This window comes from Anoplopoma fimbria, chromosome 8 (genome assembly GCF_027596085.1).
Source record: "Anoplopoma fimbria isolate UVic2021 breed Golden Eagle Sablefish chromosome 8, Afim_UVic_2022, whole genome shotgun sequence".
Taxonomy (NCBI): Eukaryota; Metazoa; Chordata; class Actinopteri; order Perciformes; family Anoplopomatidae; genus Anoplopoma; species Anoplopoma fimbria.
Genome location: NC_072456.1, coordinates 15,398,907 through 15,415,577, shown reverse-complemented (window position 1 = coordinate 15,415,577; position 16,671 = coordinate 15,398,907). Strand labels below are relative to the sequence as shown.

General features: G+C 40.1%; 1 protein-coding gene across 1 annotated transcript; it reads left to right on the top strand.

Moving 5' to 3' along the window:
• Positions 1-4,352: 4,352 nt before the first annotated feature.
• Positions 4,353-15,136, top strand: LOC129094809 (alkaline phosphatase-like). Its single transcript, XM_054603075.1, has 11 exons — positions 4,353-4,446; positions 5,039-5,164; positions 7,555-7,670; positions 10,384-10,558; positions 11,297-11,469; positions 11,745-11,879; positions 11,968-12,043; positions 12,773-12,907; positions 13,306-13,497; positions 13,840-13,956; positions 14,862-15,136. The coding sequence occupies exons 1-11, from the start codon at positions 4,353-4,355 to the stop codon at positions 15,134-15,136; spliced, it is 1,614 nt and encodes a 537-aa protein (XP_054459050.1).
• The last annotated feature ends 1,535 nt before the right edge of the window (positions 15,137-16,671 follow it).

The window sequence follows — 16,671 nt, the reverse complement described above, 5'->3', positions numbered from 1 at the left end:
CAAACTAGTATAAAGCTGAGTGCTGCTGGTGGTGCAGATAAATGTGTGTGTCCAATAAGTGTGTTTTTACCCCTCCTCTTCTGCCTCTGCATCAAACAAAAGATGCAAGCCAGGGCTAAAAAATGGTAGTGGTGGAAAGAAAAAAACCTTTTTGTTTTCCATCAGTCATTTGTTTCTTTCCTGGATACCCTGGAGGTGAGAAACTTTTATATAAGACCAGATTGTAATCGCTAGGCATTTGGAGTCCCAAGAAAACAGGAGAAGCAGAAGAGGATCAAGAAGAGTAAAGTGGAAAGAACTATAACAGCTATAAGTCTGATAGATGAAGATGTTTTAAGGCTCAGAGGCAAGATGATATTGTTCATAAGCTTACTTCTCCTCACTGGATGTGGACATGCAGGTGAGTCAGGATTTTATATTTGTGCCGTTGCTAAGGGAGCGAGAAAACGGGCAAAGGTTTGCAAAGCAACAACCATGAGCGAATATTTGATGTGGTGTCCGTGTACCCATGAAAGCATTTCTTCGTGACATCATGTCAAATGCAATATAGTCTTCAATGCACACAGTAAAAACTGGGCCTGGATATGAGTTTACTGCAATTTACTTTTTTTCCATGTAATAGCTTTTACATTTGAAGTCAGACATAACAAACCAAAGACACATCACATCGAGGCAGGCAGGCATGTTTGCAATCACACCCATATACACCCACATACATGAACACACACACACACATATTTCCTTTATGAGTCCAATTAAAAACTAAGAGGGGCCACTTCTCAAAGCTGTCAGACTGTTTGATGTCGAGGTAGCAATCTCTTGCCGTAGCTGCTTTGAGCTGTCTTGAGTTTGGACATGAGTACCTCTGTACTTCACTTGTAATTGTCCCCCAATTGAGTTGCATGTCAGCAGTAAAGCCTTTTATGACTGGCTGTCCAACTGTTCTGAGATGGGTTCTCAGTCACCAGCGCTTCACATAAAAGGGGGTTACATCATTTATGATACCTCTTAAAATCGAATTAGACATATTCTTCATCTGTCTTCTGGAGGTTACTCTACGAGTGTGTATTGAGGGAAAAGGGGGTATATTTGTGATGAGGCCAAAATAAATCCCAGGCATCATTACAGACATAGTTTAATTGTTCCAACAGTACTGTCTTGGTTTTTATTCTCTCTAAGTTCTGGCAGTCAATTTGTCTCCTATGTCTTTTTTCTTTCCCCACTGGTTGTCTGACTCTCTCCTGTCTTTATGATAACATCTCAAGCAACTACAACTTTTGCCATAAATATTCTTGGCTCGATCTTTTTCCCCCCTATCTTTGTCATATCTCAAAAAGAAAATCCTTTTAAAAGACATGTTTAAATAGCCAGGAAAAATGATTTGGCTCTTTCTTTGAAATTGTGGTTGTGTGGTCTGGCACCACCCACATGTATAGCCTCGCTCTGACAACCTGAACCTAAACATTTCCCTCCATGAGTTGTAATCTAGAAGAAAACAATCTGGCTAACTACTGTCATTTATAGAATCTATAGGTTGAAGGAAGAAGGGAGCAGAGGAGGAAGCAGAGGGGATTATAGCATTTGTAATTTACTTTTTGGAGAGTACTCAGGGTCCAGATGCGTGGAGCGAAGGAGTGCTTGTGTAGGTGAAGAGTTATGTGTCTAACTGTAAACCAGTGTATATATCTTAACGCTTTTAAAATGTCTGCTTTAGGTTCTTTACTTATCAATCTTGAAGGGCAGCCGCTGAAAGGAACTTCTTCAGAAGAACTCAGGAATCACAAGGAACTTGAATGTTCTTCCATTTTGGGAGAATCTTACCACAGTATTAACAGCTTTTCTTCAGACAGCTGGGGGGGCTCTAAGGCACCAAGGCATTGTAGCTGAAACCCCAAACCACTTGTGGTCAAGAGAGTTGGTCTGTTGATCCTCAATGTCATATATTCCGTTCAGAAAGGGATCTGGAGTAGAACTAGGATTCAGCAAAATTAAATACAATGACCTACACCAGTTTAGACCATGTGCAGCAACTTTCCCAATTTGTTTATGACTCTTTTCTTTAAAGCTCTTCACAGCAAAGAAAGTAACCCGTAGCACAAGTGTAGATTCCTTCCAAAGTGAAATAGTCAACATTTGAAAAAACATCTCCTTCTATGTAGATATATATGTCATGGATTTAAAACGAACAATATACTATATTAGCAACAGTGAGTATATATTTTCATTACAGATTATGATTATTCCTTACCAGGCTGGATTCTATATCATTTTTAGATTTATCAACAGCGGCTTTTTTTTTGGTTGGATACAACAGGAAATCAGTTTGAACACACCACATAATGAAGATAAGCCACGCCACTGTACGGGTTACCTCTGTGCTGTCAGCTCAATAGTGTACACAAGTCACAATCTGCTGCACTATACATATCCCACTTTGCTGTGGCTGTGGTGTAGTGGAGAGCAAGGTAGTTCTCCAATCAGAGGGTCGGTGGTTCAATACCCATGTCCATGTGTCCTTGGGCAAGATGCTTAACCCCAAGTTGCTCCCGAAGGCTTCACTGGATGTGAATGAATGTTAGTTAGAGTCTGATGGTGGCACCTTGCATGGTAGCCCAGCCATCAGTGTGTGAATATACTACTGATTGTAAGTTGCTTTGGATAAAAGCATCTGCTAAGTGACTGTAATGTAATGTACACTTGCTCTCCATCGGAGGCCTGGGGCATTTTTACTACATAGTAGATCAAGTTAGAAATAATATGTATAATCTCTGAGTATACATAATATCTATGATCAGTCGTATGTCTTTCATTTGAGGGACTGAATGTTGGGCACCATACATTGACTGTCTTACTGAAGGTATTTCAAGTATACATTGGGATTTGAATTCTTAAACAGTAATTGTGCTTTGCTTCGTTTTCATTAGTCTTCTAAATTCCCAGGAGTTCCCTGCCCTCTCACGAAGATTCAAGCTTGCCATATAATCACCCAACAAAAGCTACTAAGCACCTTTTTCTGTTGATTGATGATCCACACTGAGACCTAAAACAGCCACCAGGTGTTTACACCTGTCTTGAAGAAAACTAATTTGACTTTCCCAACATAAGATCGACTTTCTTTTAGGGGCAAACCCATAACAAATAGACAGACAGACATGCCTCCACAAGAGTTCCTGCCCTTGCTGCTGGTATTTCCAGTTCATGTGGTGTGGGCCGCATCATGTGAGGCCTCTTTACCCAGATTACTGCTATGATTTTATTGCAGTCTTGATTAGGCACATGTGACTAACTGCAAACCCCTGTTGGCAACGGGTGAGCAGTTGGCAGAAAGCAGAGGTCTTCCAGAGCTCCGAATTGTAACGAGATTCAGCCTCGCAGGTTCACAAGGCGAGAGCAGTTCCTCTGGAATTTGACTCTTCTGGCCGTGTGAAACGAATTTGGCCCAACTCAGTTTATTTCACACATTAACTGTTATGTTTGCATAGAAGAGAGACATTTTCATTCTGCAGGCGGTCTCCACTGCCTCACGGAAGAAAAATGCTAAACCCGCTTCACTTCCCACAGAAAAACAAGCCAAGACAACTTGGTGAGAGAGGGAACATATTGGGGTCTTTTAAATGCAAAAATTCAGAGGGGGGAAATGGAAATATGACCATTTTCCTGACATGAAAAGCAGAGCACATCAAGACTCAATCAGTATATTTCAAGTATAGCTTGCGCCTCATTCCCTTTCTTCCCCTTGGACTGTTTTTCCAGGGAATGGGGGGAAAGAAATGGAAAAAGAGTTATGATTTGTATAGTGATGGATGCCAACACAAATTGGGTAGCCATTTTTTTCTCTCCCTGTTAAAGGCTGCTAGATTAAAAAACCCATTATACACTACCACATCAAAAGACCATCCAAATTTCTGTCATACACAGTTCAGAGTGGGGGAGACAGGGAAAAGAGGGACGGCTAAATTAGAGCAACCTTTTAAAACAACAAAATGGGGGTGGTGCATGTTCAGGAATCAAAGTGAGTAGAGGGGCTGTGATGGTAAAGCACTCTTGTGTGGTCCCAGCCTCTCTGAGTCTTTCTCTCTCTCTCTCTCTCTCTCTCTCTCTCTCTCACTCTCTCTCTCTCTCCCTGGCTCTTCCCCCTTCTCTCACATTTTCTCTCCCCTCTCTTATGGCTCTAAGCCTATGAGCTGGCGTGGGCCCTTCCTTACTACACACCCAGTGGGGCTTTAAATAGGCAGGGCCAGAGGTCTTAGCAGCCACACTCACTCTCTGCCTGTGCCTCTTTTGGGCTCGGTGTGCTGCTCTGAAAGCCGGCAGTGTCGACCTCTCCAGCCTCCAGGTTGCTCGGATTAGAGATGCAGACACCACATTGCAGGGCCACCAATCTTCTGCTTGTCCTTCTGGGCCCCATGCTGTTGGCTGTGGGCCGGGCCGCTATGGAGAGCCAAGGTGAGGAGACGACAGACTTATTATTGCTGCCTGCGGTTGGGATATTAGTAGCATTTTGTGGGCAGACAAATGGACGTGCAAGCAGGTAACCTCAACCTGGGACGGGGTGAGTGTGTGAGGACAGACTGTGCTTGAGAACTGCTCTGTGTAAATGCACAAAAGCATGTGTTAGTATATGTTTGCCTGTGTCTACCTGTTAATATAAAATGTGGGGTTGGCTGTCTTTCTGTTGTTTTTGTGTGTGGCAGGAGGAATGTTCCTGTTTGACCTCCTTCACTGTGTGGGCATGAATGGACAGAAACCTAAGTGTCTTCTTTGCTGTTTTTGACATTTTGACGCCTCTTGAGAAACCTCTCTTGTAACTCAAGGCCAAATATAATTCAAAGAGTCATAAAAAGAGAGAGAAAGATGCATGAGTGTGCAGGCACCAACAGAAACACTTGAATTCACTTGAAGCTTTTATGTAGTGGAGCTTTACAAGTCCATGCATGCATTGACCACGATGCCAAATCTCTGAGATCCACTCTTATCCATCCACAATCCCCACATACCTATATTTTTCCCCATTTATGTATGTGTCTCCACATAGCAGCACTGTATGAACTTGAGAGGGAACCAGCCTATTGGGATGCTCAGGCCAGGGCAACACTGGATGCTGCGCTGAGACTCCGCCCTCGGGAACACCGGGCCAAGAACCTCATCCTCTTCCTCGGCGACGGTAGGTCATGCTATCATTATGAAATCTATTCCAGCAAACATTTAACACTAACTTGGTTGAAATATAAGTTTGAAAAGGCTACGACTTGCAGCCTCAATGACAAATACAGCTCAATATTCAATGCAAGACAGTGGTCAAGTGTGTTCAGTGTTTACTGCGCTCAGAATGGGTAGAGGGAAAGTCGTTTGCACAGCAGACTGTGAGTGACTGTTAGTGCAGGTGTGTCTATATTTGTGAGCGCCGATGAGCAAGTGGTTGTTGTAAAACTTTGACAGTTTTAGTCAATTGTTCAAATACTTAAAATCGATAAGGTTTTTGTGGACTTGACCAGAAAACTCTCCTACATGGTTCTCTCTGATCATGACAGTGATTTTTCTCTAACCTCAACCAGGAAAGGCCTAAACTGAAATCTTCATTGAGAGATATGTTTATCCAATGGAACACATGACGAAGTTTAATGGGATAGCGTTCACTCACAGTGGCCAACCCACAGACTCCTGACTACAGTTCCTCTTGACCTACAAAGCAAATTAGCACTTTCAGCTCATGGTTTTGGTTAGTAAAGTTAGCAACCAGCTTGTGAACATAACTGAACATTTTGCAGCTTAGGAACCAGATATTTCCCTCTGGATTTGTTGGAGACCAAAACAGAGTTAGAGTGAGAGTGAATGCTGGACTTACCAAAAGATGTTGCAAGGTCACAAACTTGAATTGCATTTTTATTTAAGTGCATTTTCATCCCTACAAAACATTAGCAAAGCAGATTTTTTTGATATTTTATATTATGCAATGTTTTCATCCATCGTTCTTGCTAGCATTCTTCTTCTTCACTGTCTTTGTTGGCACATTTCTACGTTTTTTTGGCACCATGAACTGCTGATCAGCTGAATAGCGTGAAACCAACTGTAGGATGTGAGTCACGCCACCTGGGTGCATGGCATGTACAACCTCATACACGCATGATTAAACTAAATTGGGACCCATGTATAAAAACAGTGTGCCATATAGATTTAGTGCTCAGCAACTTTAAGGGTATATTGAAGAAATAATGTGCAGGATTTTCCTTTAAAAAAAGCATTGTTTGAACTTGTTCAAAAAGAAACCCTCTATGTTATTTTTACTCCACGTGGAGGTGTAACCCCCAGCCAATAACAGTGAGCAGGGTGTGCAGCCTATTCAGGTCGTCAAATAACTTGCTTAGTCCCGCCGCTTGATGTCTGATACCGAGGTGCAAGTCCCCTATTTAGCTCGGTCAGATAAAAAGCAGCCGTATAAGACGGATGAGAATAAGTTGTGACATTGCTGTGTTTTCCCCTGCTCCTCTCTCTCCTCTGCTGTGTGCAGAGTGTCTGTTTACCAAGGCACACACACAAACAGAGAGGACAGGATGAAGCTTGCCCTTCGGCTGCATTTCTTTGTGCTTTAGAACGTAACTGCTATGAAATAATTCAAAATTAAAATTGAATTTCTCTGATTTTCTGCTTTTTGTCTTGCTAATGCTGCTCCTTCTTCTCATTCACTCTATAGCTTTCTCGACCATCGCTGCTCTCTCTCCCTTACTTGCTCGCTCATTGAGCTGAGGAGAAGTAGCCAATTTGAATTGTGTATGTTTACAAAAAGCATCCCACAAATGTAACACATTATACCTTTGAGGTGGCAAGAGCTGACTGTCACACTAAAGATCCACTCCTGTCTCACTACATGTCAGTGTAACCTGGCATTCAGGCATTCAGGGACTGTATTGTGTCTACCAAAGGGGAAACTGTTGCCAGTTGGGGAAACTTTACATCTGGATTGGATTTGATTGGAAAATTCTTCACAATAATTGTCACTGGTGTGGTGTATTTACAGCTGGTGAGGCATGAAATATTTTTATTTTTTTTGAAAGGGGAGCTGTTTAATTGAACAGAGATTTAAGAGTGTATTCCTGTGAACCACTAGAATATCTGCTTTGAATCAGACCTACTTAGTCACATTTCAGGGTGGTCGAGGCTGAGTTTTCTTTGTGCATCTCTCCAGTAATGCCCAGAGCATGTTCTCGGTTTTAGGACTATAAGATTGAAGGGAGAGTGCATCACTGTGACATGGGCTTCGTGAAGTATGGTTTTCAAAGTCAGGAGTGAAATACAATAGTGGACCACATGAAGAGATAAAGAGGTCCCTTAATTGTTTTGAAGAATCAAAAAGGCAATTACAGTATGTTTTATTTAATATATGCCAGATTGTGACATAGTAGCTATAGAGTTATACATTGTGTTCGACCAATAGTGATCTGAACACTTGCCTGCAAGATCTGATTCAATATGTCAGTAGACTGAGATAGTGAAGCTAAAAAAAACTATAAAGATGGGCCCTATCAGTGACATTGCATGTAAATCATTGTCTCCCAGGAATGGGTGTGTCCACAGTGTCGGCAGCTCGAATCCTGCGAGGCCAGATGGAGGGCGGATCAGGGGAGGAGACAATGCTCGCCATGGACACCTTCCCCTATGTGGCCCTGTCAAAGGTGACAGCACAACACTGTTGACCTGTAGCTCATCAGGCAATATTCATCAAGAAATTATTTAAGTGTCGACTACAATACAATTTATAATTTGAAAGAGCCAATAGGGTTTCATCATGTAAGTTTACCTGTGTTTTATGAATTATTTTTCCATTTCAGAAAAGAGTATTTTATAATTAGTAATTTTTCTATACTATTGTTGATGAGTATATTTTTCAATACTACAATACACTATAACTTTGTAACCTCAACTACATTAAACAACATCTGTAATATATCCCCCATGTGGATATACTGTACATTTTTATTTTTATTTTTATTTTATTCTTATTTTATTTTTATTTTTATTTTTATTCTATATTTTATTGTATTTATTATTTATTATTCTATGTAGTTGAGCTGCTGCAACACCCGAATTTCCCCATGGGGATCAATAAAGGAATATAATAATAATAATAATTAAAGCTGCAAGCAGCGATGATCGGGCCCTCGCACTGCGTGCGTGTCAGGGGTGCCGGCGGGACGCGGGTTCAACAGGTGGCGAAATGCCACCGTGACACCGTGTCCAATAGTTAGATGCCTAAAAATACAGAAATCAAAATGGCTGACTTCCAGTTGGGTTTGGAGCATGGTCCCAAGAGGCTTTTTTTTAAGTCCAGAGATACATGTGCACAACAAATTTCATGCATCTAGGTCAAACGTAGCGCTTGTTCAGCTTATTTGAAGATTTGTAGGGGCGCTGTCGATTCAATCTTGCAACTCTGCACGATTAAAAATTATATCAGGCAACTACATTTTGGACCTTTAATACGTGTGAGAAGTTCCATGATTCATTAGATCCTTGAAAAAAATCAACTTCCATTTTCATGGCGAACAATGCATTGCCACGGCAACGGGGTTCAACGAAATAACAGACCTTTGATTCAGGATGATGCATCAACCAAAATCTTAAGTTTCCGATTAAATTTGGTTGATCTGATTCACTGGCTAGAAAAAGTGATGAAAATGCATCAAAATCAAAATGGCTTGATTTCCGGTTGGGTTTGGAGCATGGTCCCAAGAGGCTTTTTGAGATAGTTTTGCATTACATGTGTTCAGCCCTGAACCATGCATCTCGCAAGAGATTTTGGCCAGATTGGATTTGAAATTTGGTGGGGTTACAACTTCAATTTTAAACGGCAAGCACGAATCTGCCACAAATATTTATTTACATCACCTATTACACGTGTGAGAAGTTCCATGAGTTCATGAGCATCCCAAGCCACAGAAAAATCAACTTCCATTTTGATAACTTTTGATTCAGGAATGCATCAACAAGAAGGCTTTCCTTACCAAATTTGAAGTTGATCTGATTCACTGGCTAGGAGCAGAACATCAAAGTACAAAAAATTGTCATTTCCTTTTGCCAGATCCAATAATGATCCACAGGATCTGATTCACTGGCTAGGAGCAGAACATCAAAGTACAAAGCTTGTCATTTTGCCAGTAGGTGGCGCTAAATTTTTTGCATGGAATCTGTTCACTGAACCAGCATAATGCACAAGAGATTTTGCAAAAATGTGTTTTTACAGAAAATTCAAAATGGCGAAAAATTTCGGTAGGCGGAGCTTAGGGTCCCAAGAGGCTTATTCGTAGTGCTCATGGAGTTGCATATGTGTGTGAAATTTCAAGTCAATTCGACTTACCGTGTCCAAATGGATTTTGTAGGGGGCGCTAGCGAGCCATTTTGTCATATCCAAATGGGAGACCTTGAAAATATCAAAATTTTCACCAGTTCTGATATGCATGTCAAACTTTGAGCATGATAAAGCCCTCAAAAAGGCAATTCACTTTCCTGAAGAATAATAAGGAGCGGAATAATAAGAAACACTACAGATGCAATAGGGCCTTCGTGGCCCGATGTTGTCGGTGCTCGGGCCCTAATTATACTGATATCAGTGGGTGTGTGCGTGTGTGTGTGTGTACGTGTGTTTAGGCAAAGCAATTCAGAGGTCACAGAGTCCAATGACATAATAAAAAAATCACTTTGGCCTGTTTTCATGTCCTAACTAAAGGACATAAGTTTTTCAAATTCGTTTGTATAAAATAAATTACTACCATTATTACTGTCCCTTTTTCCCATTTAAACTTATAATCGGCTCACACAAATCAAATGTTTTCAAGGAGATGTTGTCACATCATATGAAAAGCTATAATAAATGATACACCCTCATCAGAACAGGAACATGTACAGGTGTATTTCTGTTATTCAGGCATGTGTGTTTATGTGTCTGTGATTCCTTGGTAAACCACTATCGTGTGAGAGATAGTGGATGAATGAAGGGTGGGTCAAGGGTTTAGGGTGTGTGTTGTTGTGTGGCCATTTCTAACATGCTTTGGTCTTTTAACATGTTGCAGCTTGCCTCATACCATCTCGCTCCGACTTAATCGTCAAACCTATGTGTGACAATGGTGTCAAGGGATTTAGCTAAAAACAGCACTTTAACTGAAAATGCTGACATTGTGGTAGTAACAGGTTGGATTCTGCTTCCTGGAGAAGTATGATCCCTAAATGATTGTTGCTTAAGTCTAAGTGATAGTGTGAGTTAGTCTGAGTATTCAGCGTCTTTGGTGTCTCTGTGTTCTAACCTACAGTATAAAAAATGGAAATACTACTTCAAATACGTGTTCATTTTCTATCCTTTCCTTTAAAGGTGTTTGTGCTTCTACTCCACAGACCTACAGCGTGGATAAGCAGGTAGCAGACAGTGCCAGCACGGCTACAGCCTACCACTGTGGGGTGAAGGCCAACGCTAAGACAGTGGGGCTAAGCGCCAAGGCAGTGGCCTACGAGTGTAACACCACCTTCGGTAACGAGGTCTTCTCAGTTCTACGACGTGCTAAAGCACAAGGTAAAGACACTTGGCTTAGTATTGTGAGTGTGCTGTGTACTGGAAAGGTTTGAATTTAATTGTTATCTCAAGCTATGCAATGACCATATCTGCCTTCAAATAAAATACGAGGAATAAAACAATCATCTGTTCCCTGCTACTTCTGCGTCACTAGCTATCGTTCAATGTTCAGAATATGTAAGGAGATTATGATTCATTTATGAAGGATATTTAGTGTCCATTATTAGAAATATTATATTCACTGAATTTATGTCTGCTATGTGGTATTTTTTCTATAATCTGCATGCATGATTATACTGGAGTATTTCCATAAAATCCATAAAGTTTTAATTATTCAAAGTTTCTAGAAGACAACGTTGTTAAAGTTTAACTTCAAAGGGTGGTGCCAATAAACCAAAGTTACCCATAGGCAACTCTTTTTTATAATTAAATTATTAATCATTGAAGCAGCAAAATCGTCAAAATATATCTAAAAAGTATTGATTTCCTTTTTTCACCCATTCATTCGTGTAGTAACAAACTTTCCAAAGAACAATAAGTCATACGGTACACTGGAACCTCTTCTACCTCATTCAGTGGGCTTCATTACATAACCAGGAAGGACTGCAGGACTCTGGCTACAGTCATTAAGAACTGAAAATATTTGTTACTCGTTCATTTGAACCGAAAAACTTTCACATTTTGTGTAATCCTTTACACTTTTGCCTTTAAATTTGAGTGTCTCTCTGCTTTGTCCAGGTAAATCAGTTGGTGTAGTGACCACCACCCGTGTCCAGCATGCCTCCCCGGCCGCTGCCTATGCCCACTCTGTCAGCCGCAGTTGGTACAGCGACGCAGATCTTCCTTCCAGCGCCCGCCGACAGGGCTGTGTTGACATTGCAACCCAACTGGTCACCAATGTTGATATTGATGTATGTAAGAACAACAACGTTTGGTGAATTTATTTTCTTAAGAGCTTAATATTTAATCCATAGAGTACTACTGGATTAAATTCTTGCAGTATGATCAGATAATTATTTACACTTGAGAAGTAAGGTGAGTGAAGTTAAACACTTGGTCGATTATTAAATCAACAGTTCTGTGAAAACCACTGCGCTCTATTGTCAGGCCAGTATATTTCTTCAGTACATTGACCATCATAGGCTACTAAATATAATGATCCCATTCTGCCTGGTGTCCCTTTAAGGTGATTCTAGGTGGAGGGAGGATGTACATGACACCAAAAGGCACTCCAGACCCCGAGTACCCTACCTCCAACTCTCGCAAGGGGGACCGCAAAGACAAGAGAAACCTCATTGACGTGTGGCTGAAGGCAAAACCTGTAGGATTAAATCACATTGCTTCGGAATATTTCTATATATTTTAAGAAATGATTCAAAGGTTCAAGCTTTTTCTGGTTTGATTTTCAGAACAAGAAATCACACTATGTTTGGCACAGGAAGGAGTTTGATGAGATAAATGTTAAAACTACTGACCGGCTCATGGGTGGGTATATATTAACACAGTTAGCAAAAAGAACACAAGATATTACAATGCATGCACACAGTATGTAAACACACACACACACACACACACACACGCACACACACACACACACACACACACACACACACACACACACACACACACACACACACACACACACACACACACACACACACACACACACACACTATACTCCTCATGTGTTGTGAAGTAAGCTTCTTTTCAGTTATGAAACCTTGTCATTTCGAAACACGAGGATTCCAGTGAAATCAGCTTGCATCTTTACAGCCATGTAAAGTAGTCAAGCTGATAACATACACTTTAAAGTTACAGATAGCTGGTCTTAACACCCCTAACTACAACAATAAAAATCAAAAGGCAGATTCCTTGCTGTAATAATATGTATAACGTAACACAGTGTAACAGAATTATTCTTTTTATCATTAACATGATTGGAGCATGTTTTTAATCAACGGGATAGCTTGCCTGAACATTTTTAATGTCTAAGCAGAAACACTGTTATCAAGTTTTCAAATTAAAAATAGCATTTGAAGTATTGTGGGATTGATTTATAAATAAAATAATTTGTATGTAATTTATGAATACAAGAAGCGGCTTTTACTTTAAGTCCGCACTCTGTTCTTTCCCTCTGCTAGTTTATATTTAACTCAGTATTAACTCTACAGTGCCTACAAAATATAATTTTTCTTATTTTCTTGTTGGTTCCAGGTCTGTTTGAGCCAAAGGACATGCGTTTCGAGGTTTTCCGGAACAGCACACGTGACCCCTCCATTGTGGAGATGACAGAGAAAGCCATACAAATCCTCAGCAAGAATCCCAAAGGATACTTCCTGTTTGTGGAAGATGAGTACTACATCAACAGTCCTCTAATATAAAATCTCATCATGCTTGTCATGATAAGAATTATGAAGAAATATGGTCATGATGGAACCTCTCATACCTTAAGGGACTTTTTTGACCCTTAGGCTGTCAAAACCCGATTTCTAACCTGATGGTTTAAAGAATACAAGGTTGTCAAAAAAAACAACGAGAATTAATTTAGATTTTTGAAAACGTCCTTGAGATAGATTACCCTATAGCACCCAAAACGTTTTATGAAGAAATGTAAAGCAAAAACAACATGTAGCATAATCCAACAGGCATTTTCCTTTTAGCTAAAACTAAAATGAGTCCAGTGGAGTTGTACTAGTGAGATGTTTTAAGGGCAGATCTAATTAACTTGTTTTGTGCTTTTATTTTACGAGGGAGAATTGATCATGGCCACCATGATGGCATTGCCAAATTGGCTCTGACAGAAGCTGTGATGTTTGACAAAGCCATTCAGCGTGCTGCGCAGCTAACAAGGGAATCTGATACACTCACTTTGGTCACTGCTGACCACTCCCACGTCTTCACCTTTGGCGGTAACACACCCCGAGGGAATCCCATCTTTGGTATGGTTCAACACAAACACTTAAATGCAGTCCAGATTGAAATTTGCATGACAATCATACTCAGAAACATGAGCTTTTTAAAAGTACGGGGGGGGGGTAAAGAATTGTTTTCAGATGCAAACCCTACATGGAAGATAGTAGAATTAACCTAGAATTACTAGTTTTATACATTCACAACGCAATATTTGAAATTGTGGTTACGTATTTTGCATGTTTAAAGCTTCGTTTTTTTACTTGTCTCTTAAAGTACACGTGAGTCTGTGTGCTTGTTTTGCCTCTATGTAAAAAATAATTTGACCAATGTATTATGACCCACCTTCTCTGCAATTTTTGGTCATTCAGGTCTGTCACCAAAGAAAGCCGATGACAAAATGCCTTTCACCAGTATCCTGTACGCCAACGGCCCAGGTTATGTCCACATAAATGGAACCAGAGGGAACATCACAATGGTGGATTACTGTGAGCACAAACTAATGTATTTCAGATGTGGCGCTTGTCTGCTCTGATGTGTGTACAGACAGAGTAACAGTTGTGGTTACGGTTGACTCATGCCTGTGTTTTGCTCTGGAAAGCAAAGATGAAATATGATGTTCATGACATTGCTGTCCTCTGTTCTGTTCTCAGCACAGGCCTCCTTGTGTAAATGTAATTGTACTTAAAAAAAGGCTATTTGTATTTATTTGTGGAAGACTGGGCAGCAATGATTCAGTTCTTCTGCACCATTTGCTTTAATCTTTGCATGAGTTTGTATACTTGAAGGTGGAAATACCACTTTCCAGGGGTAAACTACCAATTTTGTCTTTCTGAATGGACTGGCGTCACCGTATGTTTTTGGAACCAGTAGTTGTGTTTTAAAGACGCGCACTCAACCAATCTGGCATCTTGAGTAAACATCCATTACAAGTGAAGGATTCATTTCTAAAACTTAACGTATCCATCTAGATAAATATGAAACACTGTAAAAGTCAGCATCTATATCCTGATGAGGACTATGTTAGTTAGTTAGTTAGTTAGTTAGTTAGTTAGTTAGTTAGTTAGTTAGTTAGTTAGTTAGTTAGTTAGTTATAAAACTGTATTGTCCACAATGTGGATGTAAAATTTCTGCAAAATGATTTTAATGTAGTTCTAAGTGTTAAAAATGTTGTAATTACATTTACACATAATCTTAGAGCTATCCAAAGGTACTCTCTGGAGTGGATGATATATGACACAGTCAAAGTGAAGTCAATCTGGACAGACATCATGGTTAATTTATGGTGACAGAGTCTTTAACAGCATCTGTTTTGTATCAACAGTTGATGATCCAAGCAGAGAGCAGTTTTTGGTTACATTCTACCCTTAACCCTTAACATGTTTCTCTCCAGACGATGAGGAGTACATGCAGCAGGCTGCCGTGCCATTGGATGCTGAGACGCACGGCGGGGAGGATGTGGCTATCTACGCCAAAGGCCCAATGGCTCACCTCATCCATGGGGTAAAGGAGCAGAACTACGTGGCACATGTCATGGCATACGCTGCCTGCTTAGAACCCTACAAGACCTGCCCTCCTCACTCCCACCGCCACACCTCCAGTGGCTGTGTGAACACAACTTCCAGCCATCTGTTTGGCCTGCTTAGCCTCCTCTGGTTACTCAGATGACCCCCGAACACCTACACTTCAACATACACACACACTAACACAAATACCTTGTATGCGTACAGAAATACAGTCACTTGATGCACTTAACATTTATTGAGTACATGCACACACAATCACTGTATGCACACAGGCTGACAAGACGGAATGCAGGGATTGACCAATACAGTACTGTTTGTGTTAACAGAAATACACACATACATCCTGATCACACAGTTTATATTCACATGAGCTTGTAACCTAGAGGGAATACAGAATGCAGGTTCTAACATACATGCAGTAGAGTAGCTCTTTTCAAATACAAACTTACAAACAGGCAGGATAGAACATAGACAAATATGCAAACGTTAATTCACACGAAGGTGGCTCTATAAGAAACACTTCATGCAACTGTTGCCATTGCAGAGCGAGCTGCATTTACTTCCTAAGGACTATTTCAAGCCTGTACTTGCAACATGACTACTAACTTGCACTAACTATTTCTTTCATTAGTTAGTTTGATTTGTATACTCTTGTTTTCCGACGTTAATTACAGACTTTAGCTCGCGCAGAGCTAGTTAACAATTGCAAAGAGCTGTAATTAAATATTTACATGCAGTATTAATCTAACCCTAACCCAGAATAACTTGAAACAAGCAAACATGCTTAGTGCTCACTGTTCAGCTTGTGGACATTTAGACACACAGCTGCTGATGAATATGATCTTCATTGTCCAGATGGAATAAATGACTATATGATGGTAACAGAAACCTGAACTACGAGCCATCGTGCCGTGCCAAGCTGCAACACCAACAGACCTTACTCATGAAGATGCAGTACCTCTTTCAGAAGTGAAAAATATGTAGCTTTTAAAAAAATGTTTAATCAAGTTTGTATCTTGACCTCATTGGTTCCAAATAGTAAATCTGTTTTCACTTGATATGTAATCTATTTGGATTGTACATGAATGTATTTTGTAAGCAAATATTTTTGTCAATGTATTTTTATAATGTTATGTTACTTAAATAAGGATAAGAAGAAAAAAAATGTTCTTGGTCCTTTCTCCAATTCATCAAATTGCTAAAATATACATAAATGAACATAAAAATGTATGATACAAAAAGCAATAGGCGACCATTGCATCAACAGAATACAGCAATAAACAGGAGAGTTTAGTGCATTTTTGCATCAATTCATACACTTCAGGGACACTTTAATCTCACTGCTTATACAGAGATCCACCCTTTTGACCTTTCTGTAATCAAGCCACACTATAACAACAGTTGAGAAAACAATCTCATGTTAAAGCAAATTCCATGGAATCAAGCATCTGGAGACACTAAAAAATAATTCTGTGTATCTATCACAATCATTGAAAAGCTGTGTCCATCTAGTGCTCATTGCAATTTACTTTAAGTTATTTTGCTTTTTCTAAGATGTCAAAATGCTGATTCTGACAAAAAAAACATGTTACCATGTGACGGTCTATCAGAACTGCGTGACATGTCAGAGTAACACTTTTTTGTTTTATCACATTGCTGAAAAACATCCCACAGATG